At 42.1% G+C, this 25,362-nt stretch overlaps 1 protein-coding gene across 1 annotated transcript in view; it reads right to left on the bottom strand.

Annotated features, from left to right (window-relative positions):
- Nucleotides 1-25,362, bottom strand: part of LOC124622726 (tubulin polyglutamylase ttll6-like) — a 500,830-nt gene that overhangs the window by 69,889 nt on the left and 405,579 nt on the right. Inside the window, exons 14-15 of the mRNA XM_047148517.1 lie at nucleotides 12,299-12,445; nucleotides 11,957-12,002 (exon numbers count right to left, since the gene is read on the bottom strand). Of these exons, the coding sequence (XP_047004473.1) occupies nucleotides 11,957-12,002; nucleotides 12,299-12,445 (193 nt within the window). The remainder of the gene's footprint in view (nucleotides 1-11,956; nucleotides 12,003-12,298; nucleotides 12,446-25,362) is intronic.

Here is a 25,362-nt window from a genome sequence, read left to right as displayed (position 1 = left end):
AATGTTGTGTCTATGGGAAGCATAGTGGAATAGTAGTGGAGGACTCTAGGGGATTAAGTGAAGTATTAGGAAGTGAGTGTTAAGTGTGAAATAGATTTTATTTTCCAGAGGATATTTAATTATAGAGTACATAAAGATGTATACTTGGGAAATGAAACATGAGTCCTACTCAGGAAGGATAAGGTGGGCGCACCCAGCATTTATTGGATATAAAGGGCAGATGGGCAGACCTAAGAAAGGCTGACTTATACTGTGCGGACAGGGGGACCAAGAAGGGGATTGACCTGTACCATAGGAAAAAAGGAATGAAGAGGGGCATACCTACTGAAACAGTAGGAGTAGGTGCACTCATAGGGTCAACCCGTATGTAAGGTATAGGTACTGTTCCTACAGGGAAAAGGACAATATTGTGGCATAAGTCACACATTTTGTGGGAATTATTCTGGTAAATTTGAATTCTATATTCCACTAGCATTATTGTTTTATTTTTATTAGTGTAAGAAAGAACAATTTCATTTGCCCAGAGTTCCTCTAGACTACAAGCTACTGCAGGTAATGAAACTATTATGTACTAAAGAAAAAATAGTACAGAGAATTAGAATGAAGAAAGAAATAATTAAGTGTCTATGGCACCTGGAGTCTGTGACTGGAAATCAAGAATGTTGTCTGCACAGTTCCCAGATATCTACATCTACATCTACATTTATACTCTGCAAGCCACCCAGTGGTGTGTAGCGGAGGGCACTTTACGTGCCACTGTCATTACCTCCCTTTCCTGTTCCAGTCGCGTATGGTTTGCGGGAAGAACGACTGCCGGAAAGCCTCCGTGCGCACTTGAATCTCTCTAATTTTACATTCGTGATCTCCTCGGGAAGTATAAGTAGGGGGAAGCAATATATTCGATACCTCATCCAGAAACGCACCCTCTCGAAACCTGGACAGCAAGCTACACCGCGATGCAGAGCGCCTCTCTTGCAGAGTCTGTCACTTGAGTTTGCTAAACATCTCCGTAATGCTATCACGCTTACCAAATAACCCTGTGATGAAACGCGCCACTCTTCTTTGGATCTTCTCTATCTCCTCCATCAACCCGACCCGGTACGGATCCCACACTGATGAGAAATACTCAAGTATAGGTCGAACGAATGTTTTGTAAGCCACCTCCTTTGTTGGTGCACTACATTTTCTAAGGACTCTCCCAATGAATCTCAACCTGGTACCCGCCTTACCAACAATTAATTTTATATGATCATTCCACTTCAAATCGTTCTGCATACACACTCCCAGATATTTTACAGAAGTAACTGCTACCAGTGTTTGTTCCACTATCATATAATCATATAATAAAGGATCCTTCTTTCTATGTATTCGCAATAAATTACATTTGTTTACGTTAAGAGTCATTTGCAAATCCCTGCACCAAGTGCCTGTCCGCTGCAGATCTTCCTGCATTTTGCTGCAATTTTCTAATGCTGCAACTTCTCTGTATACTACAGCATCATCCACGAAAAGCCGACACTATCTACTAGGTCATTTATATATATTGTGAAAAGCAATGGTCCCATAACACTCTCCTGTGGCATGCCACAGGTTACTTTAACGTCTGTAGATGTCTCTCCATTGAAAACAACATGCTGTGTTCTGTTTGCTAAAAACTCTTCAATTCAGCCACACAACTGGTCTGATATTCCATAGGCTCTTACTTTGTTTATCAGGCGACAGTGTGGAACTGTATTGAACACCTTCCAGAAGTTAAGGAAAATGGCATCTACCTGGGAGCCTGTATCTAATATTTTCTGGGTCTCATGAACAAATAAGCGAGTTGGGTCTCACACGATCGCTGTTTCCGGAATCCATGTTGATTCCTACAGAGTAGATTCTGGGTTTCCAGAAACGACATGATACGCAAGCAAAAAACATGTTCTAAAATTCTACAACAGATCGACATCAGAGATATAGGTCTATAGTTTAGCACATCTGCCCAATGACCCTTCTTGAAGACTGGGACTACCTGTGCTCTTTTCCAATCATTTGGAACCTTCCGTTCCTCTAGAGACTTGTGGTACACGGCTGTTAGAAGGGGGGCAAGTTCTTTCACGTGCTCTGTGTAGAATCAAATTGGTATCCTTTCAGGTCCAGTGGACTTTCCTCTGTTGAGTGATTTCAGTTGCTTTTCTATTCCTTTTTCGTTTGTGCGAGGATTTAGAGAAGGAACTCCAGTGTGGTCTTCCTCTGTGAAACAGCTTTGGAAAAAGGTGTTTAGTATTTCAGCTTTATGCGTGTCATCCTCTGTTTCAATGCCATCATCATCCCGGAGTGTCTGTATATGCTGTTTCAAGCCACTTACTGATTTAACATCAGACCAGAACTTCCTAGGATTTTCTGTCAAGTCGGTACATAGAATTTTACTTTCGAGTTCACTGAACGCTTCATGCATAGCCCTCCTTACGCTAACTTTGACATTGTTTAGCTTCTGTTTGTCTGAGAGGTTTTGGCTCCATTTAAACTTGCAGTGAAGCTCTCTTTGCTTTCGCAGTAGTTTCCTAACTTTGTTGTTGAACCACGGTGGGTTTTTCCTGTCCCTCACAGTTTTACTCAGCACGTACCTGTCTAAAACGCATTTTACGATTGCCTTGAACTTTTTCCATAAACACTCAACATTGTCAATGTCGGAACAGAAATTTTCGTTTTGATCTGTTAGGTAGTCTGAAATCTGCCTTCTATTACTCTTGCTAAACAGATAAACCTTCCTACCTTTTTTTATATTTCTATTTACTTCCATATTCAGGGATGCTGCAACGGCCTTATGATCACTGATTCCCTGTTCTGCGCTTACAAGTCGAAAAGTTTGGGTCTGTTTGTTATCAGTAGGTCCAGATGTTATCTCCACGAGTCGGTTCTCTGTTTAATTGCTTGAGGTAATTTTCGGATAGTGCACTCAGTATAATGTCACTCGATGCTCTGTCTCTCCCACCCGTCCTAACCATCTGAGTGTCCCAGTCTATATCTGGTAAATTGAAATCTCCACCTAAGACTATAACATGCTGAGGAAATTTATGTGAAAAGTATTCCAGATTTTCTCTCAGTTGTTCTGCCACTAATGATGCTGAGTCGGGAGGTCGGTAAAAGGAGCCAATTATTAACCTAGCTTGGTTGTTGAATGTAACCTCCACCCATAATAATTCACAGGAACTATCCACTTCTACTTCACTACAGGATAAACTACTACTAACAGCGACAAACACGCCACCTCTGGTTGCATGCAATCTATCATTTCTAAACACTGTCTGTGCCTTTGTATAAAAGTACTAACTCCAACATTAGGTGAAATGCTCAGATAGTTATTATCCAAACGAAAAAAGAAGAGCTAGATATTAAGTACATGATTACTAAAAGAAATATAATGTATACTGATTAAAATGTAAATTAGTGTTATGTGGGATATTAAAGTACATAATGAATATGAATAAAGTATCGTGCGTTCGAGCTAAGGGGAGGGATGTGTAGTAACTCCAGAATTTCGGCGTAAATTATAGACACTCGGCCTTCCACCGTCTTGAACACCCAATGTTTTAAAAGTAAGTAAGAGAGTGGAAACGCATCTACTGTGAGGTTGGAAGTTTGTAATAAGAAGATGATAAGCGGGACAGGCGAACAACACCAACAAGTGTTTGCCGCAAGAGAAATTATTTGGTTGTTAAAACCAGGCAATTGTGATTACATTTAATTGTATCTAATGGGTATCAGTGTAATTGACTTGCAAGAGCTTGTATGCTTATATGAAACTTGTGGAAATGAAAATACACCTGATCTGAACTGAAAGTATGAGAGTACTGAGTTATTTCAAATGAGAGAGATAGTAATATTTTGGTTCCTCTAACCAGCATTATTTCTTTGGAGAAGAAGTTATGGAGATCGACGCAGCCGCATATACAGAGAAGAGGATCAGCTAAATGTTTCAAGTAAGTCAACTGTAATAAGAGAAGTGTGAAGTTCGCAATCCAGTTTTGCACCACTTCTCTTGTCGCCGAAACCATTAGTTTGTTGACTGAAGATCAGAAACAGACCAGTGTTGAAATGTGTGAGGAACTGCTTGCAGTTGTTAATGACAATGAAAACTTTCTTAAGAACATCATAACAGGCAATGAGGCGTGGGTATATGACTATGATACTGAAATGAAGATGCTGTCATCACAGTGGGTGGGCAATGGGTGGTCACATTGTCCAAAACAGCACTCGTAAGTCGGTCAAAGATCAGTGTGATGTTGGTTGTGTTTTTTGACTACAAAGGCATTATCCATCATGATTTTGTGTCACATGGTCAGATGGTAAACAAGGAAATCTACCAGGGAATCCTAGTATGCATGAGGGATGTGGTGCACAGGAAGAGGCCTGAACTGTGGGAAGCCAGAGTTGGAAGTTGCGTCATGATGATGCACCAGCTCACGCATCGCTCCTTGTCTGCAGCTATCTAGCAAAATATCAAATTCCTGTTGTGTCCCATCCACCATATTCTCTGGATGTAGCCCCAGCAGACTTTTTCCTGTTTCCCAAACTGAAAAACATGTTGAAAGGATGTCATTTCCAAACCATAGAGAGCTACAGGACCATGCAATGAGAAACCTGTGTGTCTTACAATAAAATGTGTTCCAGGAGACATTCCAAAACTGGAAGAAACAATGGGAATGGTGTATTGCCAGTAGAGGGGACTATTTTGAAGGGGACAGTGTTGTACAATAAGCAAGTTCATTTTCTTTTTGAACACACTTCATATACATGTACAACTGTTAGGAAACATTACAACATGCATTGTACAAAGTAACAATAGAAAAATATTTATTTGTAATACATTCACATCTAAGCATGATTATACATGTCACATTGAAGCTGTTGTTCAAATGGTTCAAATGGCTCTGAGCACTATGGGACTCAACTGCTGAGGTCATTAGTCCCCTAGAACTTAGAACTAGTTAAACCTAACTAACCTAAGGACATCACAAACCGTAGCGGTCTTGCGGTTCCAGACTGCAGCGCCTTTAACCGCACGGCCACTTCGTCCGGCAGCTGTTGTATAGTTCACAATAAATGTTCAAATATCCCACTGTCAATTTCAGTGCATTTGTGCACTCTTGAGAGAACACATTGTGTTGCTTGTCTGAGTGCCTCAGCATGTTCCATAATGAAAGCAGCAGCATCCATGATATGACCAAGCAGTTCATCTCACTTATTCTCATTTTTGTTACACTTCAAGACTTCATCCAACCCCATAAACAAAAAATCAAATGGTGTAAAGCCTGGCAATCTTGGTGGCCAGTTAACTGTACTTCCATAAACAATCCAGAAACTAGGATAAGTGCAATTGAGATAATCCGTAACATGTCTGGTAAAATGTCAAGGGGCTCTGTCATGCTGGAAGTACATTGCAGTCCACATGGCTACAAGGACATCCTCAAGGTGTTCAACAAATAAATTTTCAAAAAATGCAAGTAACTCAGCTCCATCATTCACTCATCTAAAATGACTGGAACTGTCAACAGGTTACCAATCATGACACACCAAACACTGATAAAAAAAAGAACTTGGAAACTGGCTTCCACTGTAGTGTGTGAATTTTCTTATGACCACTGATGACTATTATGTGTTGTTGATTCCATTCCATGCAAACATGACTTAGTCAGCGAATAGTATTAATGGAAGCAAATGATGATTCTTATTTAACCCATGACAAAGTTCAAGTTGTGTGACATTACTTCCAATGTGACCATTGCGGACAGACTGTATGTGAAATGGGTATACATTTTATATATGCTTGTAAGACATCAATATGCCCCAACTGTCATTGTGTGCTGGCATGGGCATTACACTTTACCGTTTCAGCAATGTCTTGCTGTTCTTGCAGAGTTGTTGAACTACACATTCATAAGAAAAATGGAAACTTGGAAGAATATGTATTTAATTTCTGGTAAACATTCTATGATCAGAAATTCAACATGTTCAAAAATGTCAATGGTATTCTTTGGCAGCAGCAGAACACTAACACTGCAAAAGCCACAAACAAACACCATATCTGCATATTCTTCAATAGTGTAGACTTGTGGCACTGGAGTATATACAAAGACAGTTAACTGATGCCTTTTTTCTGATTCACTCTCAATCTCTTGACCTACACGACTCACATCACACTATGGACAACTGCACATTCGAGTAGGTAAGTCACATATGTGCATCCCACTGACCCAAAAACAAATGTTTGTTAAATGTGTTCTATCTAATAAACAATGTGGAGTAGTGCATACGTCCATAGGAAGTGTTTTGCTTCATGTGATCATTCCTGTCATATCCCTGGATACTGACCTTTCCTCCGGGGACATCCTGCCCAAAGAGAGAGATGCTAAATGAAACATGTTTCACTTTCATGAGGGCACCGAGTAAACCCTTCAATGACTACCACTCGTGAATCACAAAGGAACTGAAATTAAGGAAAAAGCAGATACGTTTAACTCTGAAATCTTGTTTGTTTATTTGTTTTTGTGCCTTGAATATTATGTTGCACAATGTACAATGTTTCACTATCATGAGGGTACCGAGTAAACCCTCCAGTGACTACTATTCATGAATCACACAGGAACTGAAATTAAGGAAAAAGCAGGTATGTTGAACTACATTTGCAATCTTATCCGTTTATTTATTTTGGTGCCAAGAATATTATGTTGTACAAAATAAAAAAAGATATGCTGTGCAATGTATGAAAAACACATACACAGAAATATGAAAATATGTAGCACAGATATGTATGTTTAGTTACAATAATAAGATATAATAATACAATATAACAGTATATCTCAACATGCATTGTGTAAGTTATTTGTCAGATTTGCATGCTATAATTTAGTAACACAGCAAACATTCAAAATAATTAGAATTATAAGATTTACAATAAGTGAAATTAAGGTTCAAGTAGAGTTGATATGAATTGACTGTTAGATACTCATCAACTGAATAAAATGAATGTGGAAGTATATGTTTCCTTAAAGGAAAATCCAGGAGTATTACCCTCAGTTTAATTCTCCCACTGATGCAAAGAAGAGTGGATATAGATATATGTCACTGGTGCTGAGAAACAGCTGAAATGTGACAATATTCCAAAGCCTGATGGAACCCCTACCAGATCCGACACAGAATCTGTGGCTAAGTTAACTCAGATTTCAACCATCCCATAGATTCTTTGAACACAGAACTGTGCCCCAATACTGGAAACAAGCAAAGATTACACTTCTCCACAAAAGGGTAACAGAAGTGATCCACAAAACTACCATCCAATATCTTTGACATCCATCTGTTGCAAGGACTCCCATACCCAGCCACAAGGGCGGAATGGTGTGGCGGTTGGAGCGCAGCAATCCCTAGTTCTCAGAGAAAGGGCAAAATTGGTATAGTCAGCTGTTTTTCTTTCAAGAAAATGATTTAAAAGTCAAGATTATGCAACAATATTATCAAAAGGATAGTTGATACTCATGGTATAGTGGAGGTGCTGAGTTACAGATAGGCACAACAAAAAGACTGTCAGAAAATGTGTTGTGTGTGTGTATTTTGGCTATTTTTGACAAAGGCATTGTTGGTCAAAAACTCATTTTGTGACAGTCTTTTTGTTATGCCTATCCACGACTCAGCATCTCCATTATATGGTGAGCAGCAACTATCCTTTTCATGACACTGTTACATTCCATCCTGTATTTTTCAATATTATACAGGTTTTTAACATGGTTGGAACTAGAATTTCTTATGGCTATTTACAAGTTGCCATTTGTCTTCCAAATTATTAAAAATATTCCACATTCACAGGTCTAGACCACCCTACAAGCTATTTTATAGGGTCTTGTTACACATTATGAGCTCAAATGTAATGAGGTATTCAAATTGAGTGACTATCTCAGTGCAACCAACATGGATTCTGAAAACATCACTCATGCAAGTCCCAACTCATATGACAATGTGAGAGGCAAGGATCAAGGCAGTCAGGTAGATGAAGTATTTCTTGACTTCAGAAAAGCAACTCTCCAGTACCACACAAATGTTTATTAGAAAAGTATTATAGTATGGGGCAAAAAGTGATATCTAAGTCTGTATTATGATTTTATTTCTATATCTTGCAACAAACACTAAGATCAAATCCAAATCTGTCACTGATATCCATTTTGGATCGCAGCTAATACCTAGTATCATGGGAGCTCCACTGCTTTTTGGGAGTGCTTGGATAGAAAGTACAGATGTAGAAGTAATTCAGGTGTCCTCAAGGAAGAGTGTTGGCCCACTTGCTGTTCATATTCTATATTAATAATCTAGCAGACAATATTAATAATAACCTTAGACTTTTTGCAGATAGTGCAATTATTTATGATGTACTACTGTCTGAAGTACTTCTCAAATATTTAGTCAAATCTTGATAAGATTTAAAAGTGGTGCAAAGACTGACAACTTCTTGCAAATGTTCAGAAACATAAAACTACGCACTTTACAAAATGCACAAACACAATATCCAATGATGGCAATATCAATGAGTCACAACTGGGACACATTAATTCATATATATAAGTTGGTGTTGAATGTGGCAATGTGAAATTGTTTCATTTAAGGTCAGGGCATGCTTAATACTGTATTTTCCCCCCTTTTCTGCTCTCTGTGCCACATGCATTGTATCTGAATGATCCAAATCATTATCAAAGTAGTATTTTTCAAAAACTTATCACTGAGTGCATAGTTTACAGGCTGCTGATAACAATATAAGTAGTTCATGTAGATCATTTTATTTAAAGAAATATCAAAATTAACAATTTGTAAAAACCACTTGCCTTTGAAATTTTAACCTTGGTACTAGTTATTTGTTTCATAACAATAATGGAAATTCCTGGAGGGAGCAATATGTAAAATAAGGGAAAGTCAACCGCTCACCTATAACAGATTGATGCTTGGAACACAGAAACATGTAACATAGAACAGCATACACACTAGCTTTCGAGCATTAGCTCATTGTAAGTACACACATTCACACACCGAACAACACTGAAGCCCAAATACACACTTCTGTAGACATGGCAAGAATAATTATAGACACTCAATTATTGAAAACAGTTGCCTGAGTTAATGGAGCTGGGGAGGGAAGGACTCAAGGTGGGGGCAGCGGGAGAGACTCTAAGGCTGCCCCTCCCATTCACCCTCTTCACCTTTCTCTCTTTCTTCCCCCTTAGTTTTGTCCCCTCTCCTTCTTCCTGCATCTCTCTTGCTGTACCATCTGCATTCCTGCCTTCCTCTAGTGCAGGCGCAGAGGCATCTACCTGAAGACCTGCCTTTTTCCCGCTACCCCCTTCTTGTGCCCTCTCCTATCCCTCCCCACCTCCATCAGCTCCTTTCACTGATCGTGTACCAATAATTAATCTTGCCATGGCTATGGGAGTGTTCATTTGGGTGTCTGTGTGTTTGAATGTTTGTACTTTTGCATGAAAAGAGGTAGTCCACATTAGATGGTGTGAATGCTGTATTCTGTTATGTGTTTCTGTGCTCCATGCGTCAATCTTCTGTTGGTGAGTGGTTGCCTTTCCCTTATTTTATGTGTTGTTTATTTTATGAAATGTCTATCTTATTTGACAGGCCTCTTCTTTTCTGAAAACAGTGTAATTAAAAAGTTATCTTTATTCAAAAGTGTTGGTTTCCATAATCTAATATATACATAATCCTTTCAAAAACCTAGTGCCACAGTACTGTAGCCCTGTTCTTTTTGTTTTCAAACCACAGAATTTTAGTAGAATAACACACTGATAAATGAAATATTTCAATTACAAAAGGTAAGTTTTCAGAAAATTCTACATTGACCTCTCTAAATCCCGTGGATAAAAACACAAACTCAAAATTCTACTAAGAAAAATAGGTCATATCATTTTTGTCATTTGAAGAGTACCCAGCTCATAGTTCAACAAAATAACTTTTTGCTCTAATGTATGTATGTATTAACCATCATTGTTGTTGCTTATGAAAATATATTGATCCTATATTGTCTCATACTGTAAAAACTGTATTACAAGCATCTTTAAAAAGACAGTATGCAAACAGCAAATGTCACCGTACATCGGTGGAAGTCTACTTACAAAATTTCAAGAAGCAACATTAATTGATGACTCTAGACACATTCTTAAGCCCATTATGTGTTATTTTCATAGGTAACATAAAGACAGTATTAGGATAATCATTGCACACATAAAGGCATTTAGACATTTTTTCCACATGAGTGACTGGACTGGGAAAAAAATCCTAAAATGTGGTTATGCTATGTACCTCCACCATGCACTTTACAGTAGTTTGTAGAGTACGTGTTGTGACTCGCTGATCATTCAAAGCGCCGTCGCACAATAACGCGTGTCCTCTACGTGCGGCACTGTCTGCCAGCCATGCAGCAGCTGTGCCACCTAAGCGGCCAGCCGAGCAGCGGCCGCTAGACTGGGACTCAGTGCTCATTCGAATGCTAATGTGTGCACATGTCTTGCTTGTCAACTTACTCTGTGACTTATATGTGTTGTGTCGTTCTGAAATATATTTGTTAAACTTGACATTATAACAGAGATTAGGTGACTTACCGAATGAAAGCGCTGGCAGGTCGATAGACACACAAACAAACACAAACATACACACAAAATTCAAGCTTTCGCAACAAACTGTTGCCTCATCAGGAAAGAGGGAAGGAGAGGGGAAGACGAAAGGAAGTGGGTTTTAAGGGAGAGGGTAAGGAGTCATTCCAATCCCGGGAGCGGAAAGACTTACCTTAGGGGGAAAAAAGGACAGGTATACACTTGCACACACACACATATCCATCCGCACATAGCTGTGTATGTGCGGATGGATATGTGTGTGTGTGCAAGTGTATACCGGTCCTTTTTACCCCCTAAGGTAAGTCTTTCCGCTCCCGGGATTGGAATGACTCCTTACCCTCTCCCTTAAAACCCACATCCTTTCGTCTTTCCCTCTCCTTCCCTCTTTCCTGATGAGGCAACAGTTTGTTGCGAAAGCTTGAATTTTGTGTGTATGTTTGTGTTTGTTTGTGTGTCTATCGACGTGCCAGCGCTTTCGTTCGGTAAGTCACCTCATCTTTGTTTTTATATATAATTTTTCCTACATGGAATGTTTCCCTCTATTACATTGACATTATAACAGTACGTATATAGATATAGGTGTAGAGTGGTCACTTGCTTCTTTCAGTCTTTTGGGTGATACTACTTAGTTTCATATGTTTCATCAACATAGGTGCCTCATTGTCAGCTTCTGCATTTACTGCCCTCAAAAACAATGGGTGTAAAATTTAAGAACCTTCAACATCGCAGCCCATCAGCAATTGTTGGTTAATATAGTAAAAAACTAAAAAGCCGCCTCGATTGCAAAAAAAGCACCTAGTGTTAAGTGTTAACCCAGGTTTCGGCGTAGATAACTACACCTTCTTTAGAACAACAATAAAACCCACAAGTGCCTAAGAAGACCTCTGTCAATGATTAAAAGAACACCATAGCTATTCATATGTAAAATTTGTGTATTCTCCAGGTCGAGTGGAGTTCAAAGAAAAAACTGGTAGCATGTCGAACGGCTTAAGAGTGTGACAACTCATTACACTAACCTATAAAATGTTTGTGAGATGCAATGTGAAAATCCACATAATAACGTGTGGTATAACAAATGCAAGATATAAAACTCTATGATTAGAACCATCATATGGTGTTAATAATATTATAAACACAACAGTTTGCATGAATGAATCTAGCTTGAATTTATGGACTCAGTCATGGATAACAATAAAGTAACTCAAGCTTCCACTTGCCCGATTTCTCTACCAGACTGAAAATTTACAATTTACTGAAACAATACTATCCATGTAATGTTAATAAAACAGCTATGAATAAAATAATACAACTTCACTTACTCTGTGTTTCTAACAACATACTTCGTACTTTTTCTTCAGATTGCATCTGAAACAAAATTTTTCTTAAGAAACTGCTTGATGCTGCATATTCAAATCATAAGACTCAGGTAAATAATTTATTGGTATTTAAGTAAAGAAAAAATGAGCCAACTGTAAATAAAATTGAGAGGTCTGTGAAAATGAAGACTGGAATAAATTTATATTGTAATTAATGTGCAATTTTTATGTAAAATTCAAAATTTACTTCAGTTAAGAAGCAATGAAGAGAGAAGAAGTTAACAACTGAAAATGTTTCAACACTTTTACTGACCAATTTCTCTGTATTAATGAGTGAAATCTTACTTTTGTGCACTGTGTTCCAGTCATTAGAGGGAATCTTCGTGCATTTGCTGTTATCATCTTGTTTATGTATCCCAATTTGCCATACAATCCATATTTCTGTTCATCAATAGGTCGCAAAGTACCATTTTTCATCATTGCTTTGTAGATCTGTAATCAATAATACTCAAAGGATGTAATTACAAAATGATTGAAATGAAACTGAAAAGTAACAACTGTGAGAAACTGAGAATGACACACAAATGCAACAAGGAAGAAATTTAATCTTCATACTTACACGTTAGATAATGTATAATTGCAATCTACTAAACATGGTTCGTGGTTGCTTCATGTTACATATTCACCAGTCCTTTCAAGATCTTCAGATCAGGACAAATCAGTCAAGCCTACTAACAGTAAAATTCTAAATGGAAACTCAAACAAGAATGAAAAAAATGGGAAGTGGGCAAGATGTGTGAGTTGTAGTGTAATTGTCCCATTGAGTTGTATTTTATAGTATTTTTACTGGTCCTGTTGTCTACAAATGCAGCTTATGCAGAAGATATTGGACAAGGCAACTTAAATGTATACAGGTGGAAGTGATTTCTATGCACACATATTTAAAATTACAAATAATACACTCCATACATTCATAAAGATAATATATGTTTTTTTTTCAATATTATGAAAAGTAAAGTTGCTACTCACCATATAGCAGATATGCTGAGTTGCAGACAGGCACAACAAAAAAACTGTCACAAATAAAGCTTTCAGCCATTAAGGCCTTTGTCAACAATAGCGACAGGCACACACGCGCGCGCACACACACACACACACACACACACACACACATACACACACACACACACGCGCAAATGAAACTCACACACACGGCTGCAGTCTCAGGAAACTGGTTTTAGTTGCCTGAGACTGTAGTGTGTGTGTGTGTGTGTGTGTGTGTGTGTGTGTGTGTGTGTGTGTCAACTGTTGCTGACAAAGGCCTTAATGGCTGAAAGCTTTATTTGTGACAGTCTTTTTGTTGTACCTATCTGCAACTCAGGATGTCTGCTATATGGTGAGAGAATACACAAATTTGTTACATTCCATCCTGGATTTTCCAATGGGTGGTTTTTAAATTTACGAGCTTTCAGGATGTGTCTTTACAGTGATCTCAGTAGTAGAATGATATGAACTTATGGACAACACAACACCCAGTCCATGAGCAAAGAAAATCTCCAGTCTAGCGAGGAATAACGGAAATTTTGGATGGAATATATGTAAAATGTATCTCTTATTCTCTGTTCCTCTTGTGATGCAGCTGCTGACACATGTGTATTCCTGCTCTTGCCTCACCTGACCCCTCCTTGCCTTGTGACTTCCCTGGCCCCTCCCCACATCCACCAGCCCGGGCAATGGCTCTCTAATAATCCGTGAAGCCATGGCCACAGTAGTGTGCATTTGATGGTCTGTGAGGTTTTGTGTGTGAATAGGTGTGCTTCCTCCCAAAAGAAGAGCCATAGCTAAAAATATGGTGTCCTGTTATATATGACTATGCACCACACCTCAGCCTGCTGGAAGGGAGTGGCTGACTTAACTATGTACAGTACACTTCATACATTTATATAATTTAGGGGTAAACAAGACCACTCACCAAATAATTGCATCACACAGTGGTAATGACAAGAAGGTATGAACTTGGAAGGGGTGACAGGAAAGAGGAGGGGGAAACTGTTGGGTGATGGTAGAGTGTAGTGAGTTAGCAGAGATTGAAACTCTAAGGATTACAGACGCAAGGATGTATTGCAAGTATAACTCCCATCTTCTGTAGTTCAGAAAAGCTGGTGCTGGGGGAAACAATCCTGATGGCATGGGTTGTGAAGCAGCCACTGAACTTGGGCATTTTGTGCACAACTGCATCTTCCACCACTGGATCGTCAACTTTGTTTTTGGCCTCAATTTGGCAGTGACCACTTATCAGTGACCATTTATTTGCTGGACAGTTGGTTAGCGATCATGTCCACATAAAATACAAAGCACAAATTTAAGCAGGAATGCTATATGACATGGCTGCTTTCACGGGTTTTCTGCTTCTGATGGGACAGAACAAGCCTGTGACTGGACTGAAATAGTATGTGCTGATTTTCTAGGTCTTGCACTTTGGTCTTCCAGAGGGATGTGACCCCTGTGGCAAGGGGTTGGAAGTGGGAGTGGCCTGGCAATGGACCAGGAATTTCTTTAGGGAGAGATTTGGGGAAAGAAGTAGAATTTGGAAAAGTCACCCAAAACCCCATGTTAGGGGAGACTTACTGGATGGTATGAGAAGGAAAGACTTTTTCTCCTTTCTGGTAAGTCTTCCCTGACCTGGGATTCTGGGTGCTTTTCCAAACTCTACCCCTCTTCCTAAACCTCGCCATTCCTTTTTCTTCGCCCATCTTCCTTCCCCTTCAACCATTCTGCCAGAAGAAAGAGCCATTGGCTCTGAAAGCTGGCATATGTAATACCTTTTATACGTATGTCCTCCTGCCACTGCTTGGTGAGTAGATTTTTTAGTGCGTGGATAGATATTTGGGGATGTAGATAAGTCTGTTACTGGTACCTATCTTTTGTTCTTCCTTACCTGCATGCTGTGAGGGTGCATTATTTTTCTCAACTGACCAATATTGTTTTTGTTTTATGCATACTTATTGATTTAGTTCCTAGTGCTGTAATGGCTGCTGTCAACACACACTGCAGCACCCAATCATGTGCCGACAGGTGGCACAGCTGCTGCACCATGGCATCCATCTGTATCTACATGAGTCATAATAAAGAACTCGCCTTGTCACTATTATTTCAGTGAAGCCTCCAGTGGCAAGCATCTTTGCCTTGACCCTTAACTGCTGCCCATCCTGGTCCAGTAAGTAGCCCACAACTCCCATGTCTACTTCAATGTGGATTTACATCTGCATTTACAGGTGCTAGCTGGGCTTTCATCAACAATCACTGCCTGGATACCAACACTAGTCATTGATCCACACTGTTGCACATGATTTTACAAAAGTACGTGGTTGCAGAGCCAATGCATTTTCATCTGAGAGTATGGGATATACTGGGTGACCATGCTTTCCAGTCCCATTCTCTCCTCTGCTCCATACTGAATGTTGTTTGGAGCAATTCACACAAATGGATGGAGCCATACACGAAGAATTTTCTTTGTCGACAGCCAAACCACATCTGCACTTTAGATCCCATTTTAGTGTGCCCAAAACGACGACATTTACATGACAACATGGTTAACGTGTATAAGGCCAGCTTTCAGGTGAACAAAACTTTCAGCAGTGTACAGTACTTGGATGGTTTATTTATTTATTCTTTTTATAATGCTCTTGATCTGTCACATCTTCACTTTTCCATTCATGTTGTAATTCCTTGAAACACGGATGCATTATGTCCCTGTAGCTTGAGATGTAACACATAATTTTAGGGCAAATGATTGGTTATACACTCAATGATTAATGGAAAATCTCATATAAGATATGAAACAAATACTAACAAAGAGATAGGGGGGCTGGCCAGTACTTACCTCAGCTCAGTACAGCCGATAGATACACATAAAACAGAACTGAAAATTTACATTCCTAGCTTTCGGAACTTTGTTCCTTCATCAGGGAGGAGAGAGGGGAAAAAAGGGAAGAAGGGAAAGTGGATTCAGTTACTCACAACCCAGGTTATGAAGCAACAGGGAAAGGTAAACAGGGAGGGTAGCAAGGATGGAGGCATGGTTGTCAGAGGGAAGCCAAAGATATTCTACTGTAAGTACTGTGCCAGCTTCAAACCAAAGAGGATGCATACAGAAGTAAAGAGGTATATAGTATAAAGATAAACACAACTATGTAGGATGAAAAGATGCGTGAATGGCTAAAGAGGAAAGGGAAAGAGGAGAAGACTGAAGAGTGAATGGGAGTGAGGTGGTTTAACGTAGGTTCAGTCCAGGGGGATGGCGGGATGAAAGGATGTGTTGGAGTGCAAGTTCCCATCTCCGCAGTTCAGAGGGACTGGTGTTGGGTGGGAGAAGCCAAATGGCACATACGGTGTAGCAGGTTCCTAGGTCCCTAGAATTATGCTGGAGGGCATGCTCCGCTACTGGGTATTGGGCATCTCCTAGGCGGACAGTTCGTCTGTGTCCGTTCATGCGCTCAGCCAGTTTGGTTGTTGTCATGCCGATGTAAAAGGCTGTGCAGTGCAGGCATGTCAGTTGATAAATGACATGTGTGGTTTCACACGTAGCCCTGCCTTGAATTGTGTATGTTTTACCAGTAGCGGGGCTGGAGTAGGTGGTTGTGGGGGGATGCATGGGGCAGGTTTTGCAACGGGGTCGGTTACAGGGGTAGGAACCGCTGGGTAGAGAAGGTAGTCTGGGAATATTGTAGGGTTTAACAAGGATGTTACGGAGGTTAGGGGGGCGACGAAAGGCAACTCTGGGTGGTGTGGGGAGAATTTTGTCAAGGGATGATCTCATTTCAGGGGTTGACTTGAGAAAGTCATATCCCTGGCGGAGTAATTTGTTGATGTTTTCGAGGCCAGGATAATATTGGGTGATAAGGGGGATGCTTCTGTGTGGTCTGGGGGTAGGAACATTGTTGTTGGACGGGGAGGAATGTATTGCTCGGGATATCTGTTTGTGGACAAGGTCTGCAGGATAGTTGCGGGAGAGGAAAGCACTGGTCAGGTTATTGGTGTAGTTGTTGAGGGATTCGTCACTGGAGCAGATACGTTTGCCACGAATACCTAGGCTGTAGGGAAGGGAGCGTTTGATGTGGAAAGGATGGCAGCTATCAAAGTGAAGGTACTGTTGTTTGTTTGTGGGTTTGATATGGACAGAGGTGTGGATGTGAGCTTCAACAAGATGAAGGTCAACATCCAGGAAGGTGGCTTGGGTTTTGGAGAAGGACCAGGTGAAATTCAGATTCGAAAAGGAGTTGAGGTTATGGAGGAAATTAAGGAGTGTTTCTTCACCATGAGTCCAGACCACAAAGATGTCATCTATAAACCTATACCAGGCCAGGGGAAGCAGCTGTTGGGTCTTCAGGAAAGCCTCCTCCATGCGGCCCATGAAGAGGTTGGCATAGGAGGGAGCCATCCTGGTTCCCATGGCCGTTCCCCTGATTTGTTTGTAGGTCTGGCCTTCAAAAGTGAAGTAATTATGGGTGAGGATGAAGTTGGTAAGTGTGATAAGGAACGAGGTTTTTGGAAGATCTTCGGGTGGGCGTTGGGAGAGGTAGTGCTCAAGGGCAGAGAGACCATGGGTGTGTGGGATGTTTGTGTAAAGGGATGTAGCATCTATGGTGACAAGAAAGGTTTCAGGTGGGAGAGGAGTGGGAATGGATTTGAGGCGTTCTAGGAAGTGGTTTGTGTCTTTGATGTAGGATGGGAGTCTGCGGGTGATAGGTTGTAGGTGCTGATCTACCAGAGCTGAGATACGTTCGGTTGGGGATTTGAAGCCTGCTACAATGGGACGGCCAGGATGGTTCTCTTTGTGGATTTTGGGTAATAGGTAGAAGGTAGGGGTACGTGGCTCAGGTGGAGTGAGTAAGTCTATGGAAGCCGTTGTGAGGCCTTGTGAGGGACCTTGGATTTTTAGGATTTTTTGCAGCTCAGTCTGGATGGAGGGAATGGGATCCTGGGTGACAGCTTTGTAGGTTGAGGTGTCAGAGAGTTGACGCAGTCCTTCTGCCACATACTCCACACGGTCAAGTACGACAGTTGTGGAGCCTTTATCCGCCGGGAGGATGACAATGGAGTGGTCTATTTTCAGCTCCTTAATGGCACGGGATTCAGCTGGGGTGATGTTGGGGGTTGTCGGGATGTTCTTCAAGAAGGACTGGGAGGCAACACTGGATGTGAGGAATTCCTGAAATGTCTGCAAGGGATGGTTTTGGGGGAGGGGAGGAGGATCCCTTTGAGAAGGCAGTCGGAACTGTTCTAGACAGGGTTCAACACTGGGTCTAGTACTTGGGGGCTGTGTTTGGGTAGTGAAGTGATATTTCCAGTTGAGGTTCCGGGTGAATGAGAGGAGATCTTTAACCAGGGCAGTGTGGTTGAATTTAGGTGTGGGGCTAAAGGTTAAGCCTTTTGATAGAACAGATGTCTCTGGAGGAGAGAGGGATCTGGATGAGAGGTTTAGGACTGAATTGGGACTGGTGATATGTGGCATTTGACTGTGGTTATAGTTGAGATTTGGTCTGTGTGGGGTATGTGCTGGGATGGGGAGATTGAGTAGGGTGGCTAGGCTAGGTTTGTTGGCTATGAGGGGGGTTTGTTGAAGGTTCTGTTGTGGTTGGTGTTTGTGAGGGATAGGGAGAGGGACCCCACTTCTTAGGTGTTGCACTAGCACTGTGGATAGTTTTTTCAGGTGGTGTGTGGCATGGAACTCAAGTTTGCAGCTGGCTTCTAGGATGATGTTCCTCAGTGTGTTCTCCAAGCAAGGGTTTGAGAGGTGGAGGACTTTGAAGAGAGATAGGAGCTGTTGGGAGTGGTGGTTACATGAAGTAGTGTAGAGATTCAGGACAAGTTGGGTAAGGGCTAAGGATTGAAGGTTCTGGAAGTCCAGGAGAGACTGGTGGAAGGAGGAATTGCACCCGGAGATGGGAACTTTTAAGGTAAGCCCTTTAGGGGTAATTCCAAAGGTTAAGCAGGACTGGAGGAAAAGTATGTGGGATTGCAGTTTGGCTACGGTGAATGCATGTTTCCGGAATGAATGTAAATAATGTGGTATAGGATTAGGGTACATAGTGGGTAACTGGTGGGTAGGGAAATTAAATAACTAAAGTTGAAATAGTAATCATAAGAAGGAGTAAAACACGGAGGGAAGGACGAGAAGGAAAGAAATTGTGTTGGTAATGTTCAATACCAAAGGAAGACCACTAAATAAGAAAAATACGGAAAAAGTTGACCAGACCAAGCAAGTATGTCCAGATCAGGGGAAAAAGAACACACGTAGCTCAAAAACTGAGATACCGAGTGGCGAAAAAAGATCGCGCGTGGCGCAAAAGCGATCGCGCGTGCCGCAAATAGATCGCGCGTGCCGCAAAAATGATCGCGCGTGCCGCAAAAAAGATCGCGCGTGCCGCAAAAAAGATCGCGGGTGGGGCAGAAATGTCCCAAAAAATTTTTCTTGTGGCAGAGAAAGATAGCCAATGGCACAAAAATATCGCCAGCAACAAGAAATCGACGTAAATGGATGATACTGGTAGGTGTGGAAGAGATTGTTGGCAGTGATTGTTGGCTGGGAAACAGCGAATAACGAACGTTAAAACTATGGAATGTTGAATAAATAAATCAATAAATAAAAAAGAGAAGAGGACTATAAACGGAACAAGATAATAGGAGGAAGATGAAACTAGCACAGTTGGTGACGAAAATATTTATTTATGTATATATAAAACACTGAAGAAGAGAAAGTGTTAAGATGACAGACGTAAGTGATAGCTAACAAAAGGGACAAAACAATGAAGGATGTGGACCATATAGGTGATCTAAATGATTAATGGAAAATCTCATATAAGATATGAAACAAATACTAACAAAGAGATAGGGGGGCTGGCCAGTACTTACCTCAGCTCAGTACAGCCGATAGATACACATAAAACAGAACTGAAAATTTACATTCCTAGCTTTCGGAACTTTGTTCCTTCATCAGGGAGGAGAGAGGGGAAAAAAGGGAAGAAGGGAAAGTGGATTCAGTTACTCACAACCCAGGTTATGAAGCAACAGGGAAAGGTAAACAGGGAGGGTAGCAAGGATGGAGGCATGGTTGTCAGAGGGAAGCCAAAGATATTCTACTGTAAGTACTGTGCCAGCTTCAAACCAAAGAGGATGCATACAGAAGTAAAGAGGTATATAGTATAAAGATAAACACAACTATGTAGGATGAAAAGATGCGTGAATGGCTAAAGAGGAAAGGGAAAGAGGAGAAGACTGAAGAGTGAATGGGAGTGAGGTGGTTTAACGTAGGTTCAGTCCAGGGGGATGGCGGGATGAAAGGATGTGTTGGAGTGCAAGTTCCCATCTCCGCAGTTCAGAGGGACTGGTGTTGGGTGGGAGAAGCCAAATGGCACATACGGTGTAGCAGGTTCCTAGGTCCCTAGAATTATGCTGGAGGGCATGCTCCGCTACTGGGTATTGGGCATCTCCTAGGCGGACAGTTCGTCTGTGTCCGTTCATGCGCTCAGCCAGTTTGGTTGTTGTCATGCCGATGTAAAAGGCTGTGCAGTGCAGGCATGTCAGTTGATAAATGACATGTGTGGTTTCACACGTAGCCCTGCCTTGAATTGTGTATGTTTTACCAGTAGCGGGGCTGGAGTAGGTGGTTGTGGGGGGATGCATGGGGCAGGTTTTGCAACGGGGTCGGTTACAGGGGTAGGAACCGCTGGGTAGAGAAGGTAGTCTGGGAATATTGTAGGGTTTAACAAGGATGTTACGGAGGTTAGGGGGGCGACGAAAGGCAACTCTGGGTGGTGTGGGGAGAATTTTGTCAAGGGATGATCTCATTTCAGGGGTTGACTTGAGAAAGTCATATCCCTGGCGGAGTAATTTGTTGATGTTTTCGAGGCCAGGATAATATTGGGTGATAAGGGGGATGCTTCTGTGTGGTCTGGGGGTAGGAACATTGTTGTTGGACGGGGAGGAATGTATTGCTCGGGATATCTGTTTGTGGACAAGGTCTGCAGGATAGTTGCGGGAGAGGAAAGCACTGGTCAGGTTATTGGTGTAGTTGTTGAGGGATTCGTCACTGGAGCAGATACGTTTGCCACGAATACCTAGGCTGTAGGGAAGGGAGCGTTTGATGTGGAAAGGATGGCAGCTATCAAAGTGAAGGTACTGTTGTTTGTTTGTGGGTTTGATATGGACAGAGGTGTGGATGTGAGCTTCAACAAGATGAAGGTCAACATCCAGGAAGGTGGCTTGGGTTTTGGAGAAGGACCAGGTGAAATTCAGATTCGAAAAGGAGTTGAGGTTATGGAGGAAATTAAGGAGTGTTTCTTCACCATGAGTCCAGACCACAAAGATGTCATCTATAAACCTATACCAGGCCAGGGGAAGCAGCTGTTGGGTCTTCAGGAAAGCCTCCTCCATGCGGCCCATGAAGAGGTTGGCATAGGAGGGAGCCATCCTGGTTCCCATGGCCGTTCCCCTGATTTGTTTGTAGGTCTGGCCTTCAAAAGTGAAGTAATTATGGGTGAGGATGAAGTTGGTAAGTGTGATAAGGAACGAGGTTTTTGGAAGATCTTCGGGTGGGCGTTGGGAGAGGTAGTGCTCAAGGGCAGAGAGACCATGGGTGTGTGGGATGTTTGTGTAAAGGGATGTAGCATCTATGGTGACAAGAAAGGTTTCAGGTGGGAGAGGAGTGGGAATGGATTTGAGGCGTTCTAGGAAGTGGTTTGTGTCTTTGATGTAGGATGGGAGTCTGCGGGTGATAGGTTGTAGGTGCTGATCTACCAGAGCTGAGATACGTTCGGTTGGGGATTTGAAGCCTGCTACAATGGGACGGCCAGGATGGTTCTCTTTGTGGATTTTGGGTAATAGGTAGAAGGTAGGGGTACGTGGCTCAGGTGGAGTGAGTAAGTCTATGGAAGCCGTTGTGAGGCCTTGTGAGGGACCTTGGATTTTTAGGATTTTTTGCAGCTCAGTCTGGATGGAGGGAATGGGATCCTGGGTGACAGCTTTGTAGGTTGAGGTGTCAGAGAGTTGACGCAGTCCTTCTGCCACATACTCCACACGGTCAAGTACGACAGTTGTGGAGCCTTTATCCGCCGGGAGGATGACAATGGAGTGGTCTATTTTCAGCTCCTTAATGGCACGGGATTCAGCTGGGGTGATGTTGGGGGTTGTCGGGATGTTCTTCAAGAAGGACTGGGAGGCAACACTGGATGTGAGGAATTCCTGAAATGTCTGCAAGGGATGGTTTTGGGGGAGGGGAGGAGGATCCCTTTGAGAAGGCAGTCGGAACTGTTCTAGACAGGGTTCAACACTGGGTCTAGTACTTGGGGGCTGTGTTTGGGTAGTGAAGTGATATTTCCAGTTGAGGTTCCGGGTGAATGAGAGGAGATCTTTAACCAGGGCAGTGTGGTTGAATTTAGGTGTGGGGCTAAAGGTTAAGCCTTTTGATAGAACAGATGTCTCTGGAGGAGAGAGGGATCTGGATGAGAGGTTTAGGACTGAATTGGGACTGGTGATATGTGGCATTTGACTGTGGTTATAGTTGAGATTTGGTCTGTGTGGGGTATGTGCTGGGATGGGGAGATTGAGTAGGGTGGCTAGGCTAGGTTTGTTGGCTATGAGGGGGGTTTGTTGAAGGTTCTGTTGTGGTTGGTGTTTGTGAGGGATAGGGAGAGGGACCCCACTTCTTAGGTGTTGCACTAGCACTGTGGATAGTTTTTTCAGGTGGTGTGTGGCATGGAACTCAAGTTTGCAGCTGGCTTCTAGGATGATGTTCCTCAGTGTGTTCTCCAAGCAAGGGTTTGAGAGGTGGAGGACTTTGAAGAGAGATAGGAGCTGTTGGGAGTGGTGGTTACATGAAGTAGTGTAGAGATTCAGGACAAGTTGGGTAAGGGCTAAGGATTGAAGGTTCTGGAAGTCCAGGAGAGACTGGTGGAAGGAGGAATTGCACCCGGAGATGGGAACTTTTAAGGTAAGCCCTTTAGGGGTAATTCCAAAGGTTAAGCAGGACTGGAGGAAAAGTATGTGGGATTGCAGTTTGGCTACGGTGAATGCATGTTTCCGGAATGAATGTAAATAATGTGGTATAGGATTAGGGTACATAGTGGGTAACTGGTGGGTAGGGAAATTAAATAACTAAAGTTGAAATAGTAATCATAAGAAGGAGTAAAACACGGAGGGAAGGACGAGAAGGAAAGAAATTGTGTTGGTAATGTTCAATACCAAAGGAAGACCACTAAATAAGAAAAATACGGAAAAAGTTGACCAGACCAAGCAAGTATGTCCAGATCAGGGGAAAAAGAACACACGTAGCTCAAAAACTGAGATACCGAGTGGCGAAAAAAGATCGCGCGTGGCGCAAAAGCGATCGCGCGTGCCGCAAATAGATCGCGCGTGCCGCAAAAATGATCGCGCGTGCCGCAAAAAAGATCGCGCGTGCCGCAAAAAAGATCGCGGGTGGGGCAGAAATGTCCCAAAAAATTTTTCTTGTGGCAGAGAAAGATAGCCAATGGCACAAAAATATCGCCAGCAACAAGAAATCGACGTAAATGGATGATACTGGTAGGTGTGGAAGAGATTGTTGGCAGTGATTGTTGGCTGGGAAACAGCGAATAACGAACGTTAAAACTATGGAATGTTGAATAAATAAATCAATAAATAAAAAAGAGAAGAGGACTATAAACGGAACAAGATAATAGGAGGAAGATGAAACTAGCACAGTTGGTGACGAAAATATTTATTTATGTATATATAAAACACTGAAGAAGAGAAAGTGTTAAGATGACAGACGTAAGTGATAGCTAACAAAAGGGACAAAACAATGAAGGATGTGGACCATATAGGTGATCTAAATGATTAATGGAAAATCTCATATAAGATATGAAACAAATACTAACAAAGAGATAGGGGGGCTGGCCAGTACTTACCTCAGCTCAGTACAGCCGATAGATACACATAAAACAGAACTGAAAATTTACATTCCTAGCTTTCGGAACTTTGTTCCTTCATCAGGGAGGAGAGAGGGGAAAAAAGGGAAGAAGGGAAAGTGGATTCAGTTACTCACAACCCAGGTTATGAAGCAACAGGGAAAGGTAAACAGGGAGGGTAGCAAGGATGGAGGCATGGTTGTCAGAGGGAAGCCAAAGATATTCTACTGTAAGTACTGTGCCAGCTTCAAACCAAAGAGGATGCATACAGAAGTAAAGAGGTATATAGTATAAAGATAAACACAACTATGTAGGATGAAAAGATGCGTGAATGGCTAAAGAGGAAAGGGAAAGAGGAGAAGACTGAAGAGTGAATGGGAGTGAGGTGGTTTAACGTAGGTTCAGTCCAGGGGGATGGCGGGATGAAAGGATGTGTTGGAGTGCAAGTTCCCATCTCCGCAGTTCAGAGGGACTGGTGTTGGGTGGGAGAAGCCAAATGGCACATACGGTGTAGCAGGTTCCTAGGTCCCTAGAATTATGCTGGAGGGCATGCTCCGCTACTGGGTATTGGGCATCTCCTAGGCGGACAGTTCGTCTGTGTCCGTTCATGCGCTCAGCCAGTTTGGTTGTTGTCATGCCGATGTAAAAGGCTGTGCAGTGCAGGCATGTCAGTTGATAAATGACATGTGTGGTTTCACACGTAGCCCTGCCTTGAATTGTGTATGTTTTACCAGTAGCGGGGCTGGAGTAGGTGGTTGTGGGGGGATGCATGGGGCAGGTTTTGCAACGGGGTCGGTTACAGGGGTAGGAACCGCTGGGTAGAGAAGGTAGTCTGGGAATATTGTAGGGTTTAACAAGGATGTTACGGAGGTTAGGGGGGCGACGAAAGGCAACTCTGGGTGGTGTGGGGAGAATTTTGTCAAGGGATGATCTCATTTCAGGGGTTGACTTGAGAAAGTCATATCCCTGGCGGAGTAATTTGTTGATGTTTTCGAGGCCAGGATAATATTGGGTGATAAGGGGGATGCTTCTGTGTGGTCTGGGGGTAGGAACATTGTTGTTGGACGGGGAGGAATGTATTGCTCGGGATATCTGTTTGTGGACAAGGTCTGCAGGATAGTTGCGGGAGAGGAAAGCACTGGTCAGGTTATTGGTGTAGTTGTTGAGGGATTCGTCACTGGAGCAGATACGTTTGCCACGAATACCTAGGCTGTAGGGAAGGGAGCGTTTGATGTGGAAAGGATGGCAGCTATCAAAGTGAAGGTACTGTTGTTTGTTTGTGGGTTTGATATGGACAGAGGTGTGGATGTGAGCTTCAACAAGATGAAGGTCAACATCCAGGAAGGTGGCTTGGGTTTTGGAGAAGGACCAGGTGAAATTCAGATTCGAAAAGGAGTTGAGGTTATGGAGGAAATTAAGGAGTGTTTCTTCACCATGAGTCCAGACCACAAAGATGTCATCTAT

Source organism: Schistocerca americana, chromosome 7 (genome assembly GCF_021461395.2).
Source record: "Schistocerca americana isolate TAMUIC-IGC-003095 chromosome 7, iqSchAmer2.1, whole genome shotgun sequence".
In the NCBI taxonomy this organism is placed as follows: domain Eukaryota; kingdom Metazoa; phylum Arthropoda; class Insecta; order Orthoptera; family Acrididae; genus Schistocerca; species Schistocerca americana.
The sequence above is the reverse complement of the archived record's forward strand: the minus strand, read 5'-3'. Positions and strand labels throughout refer to the sequence as shown.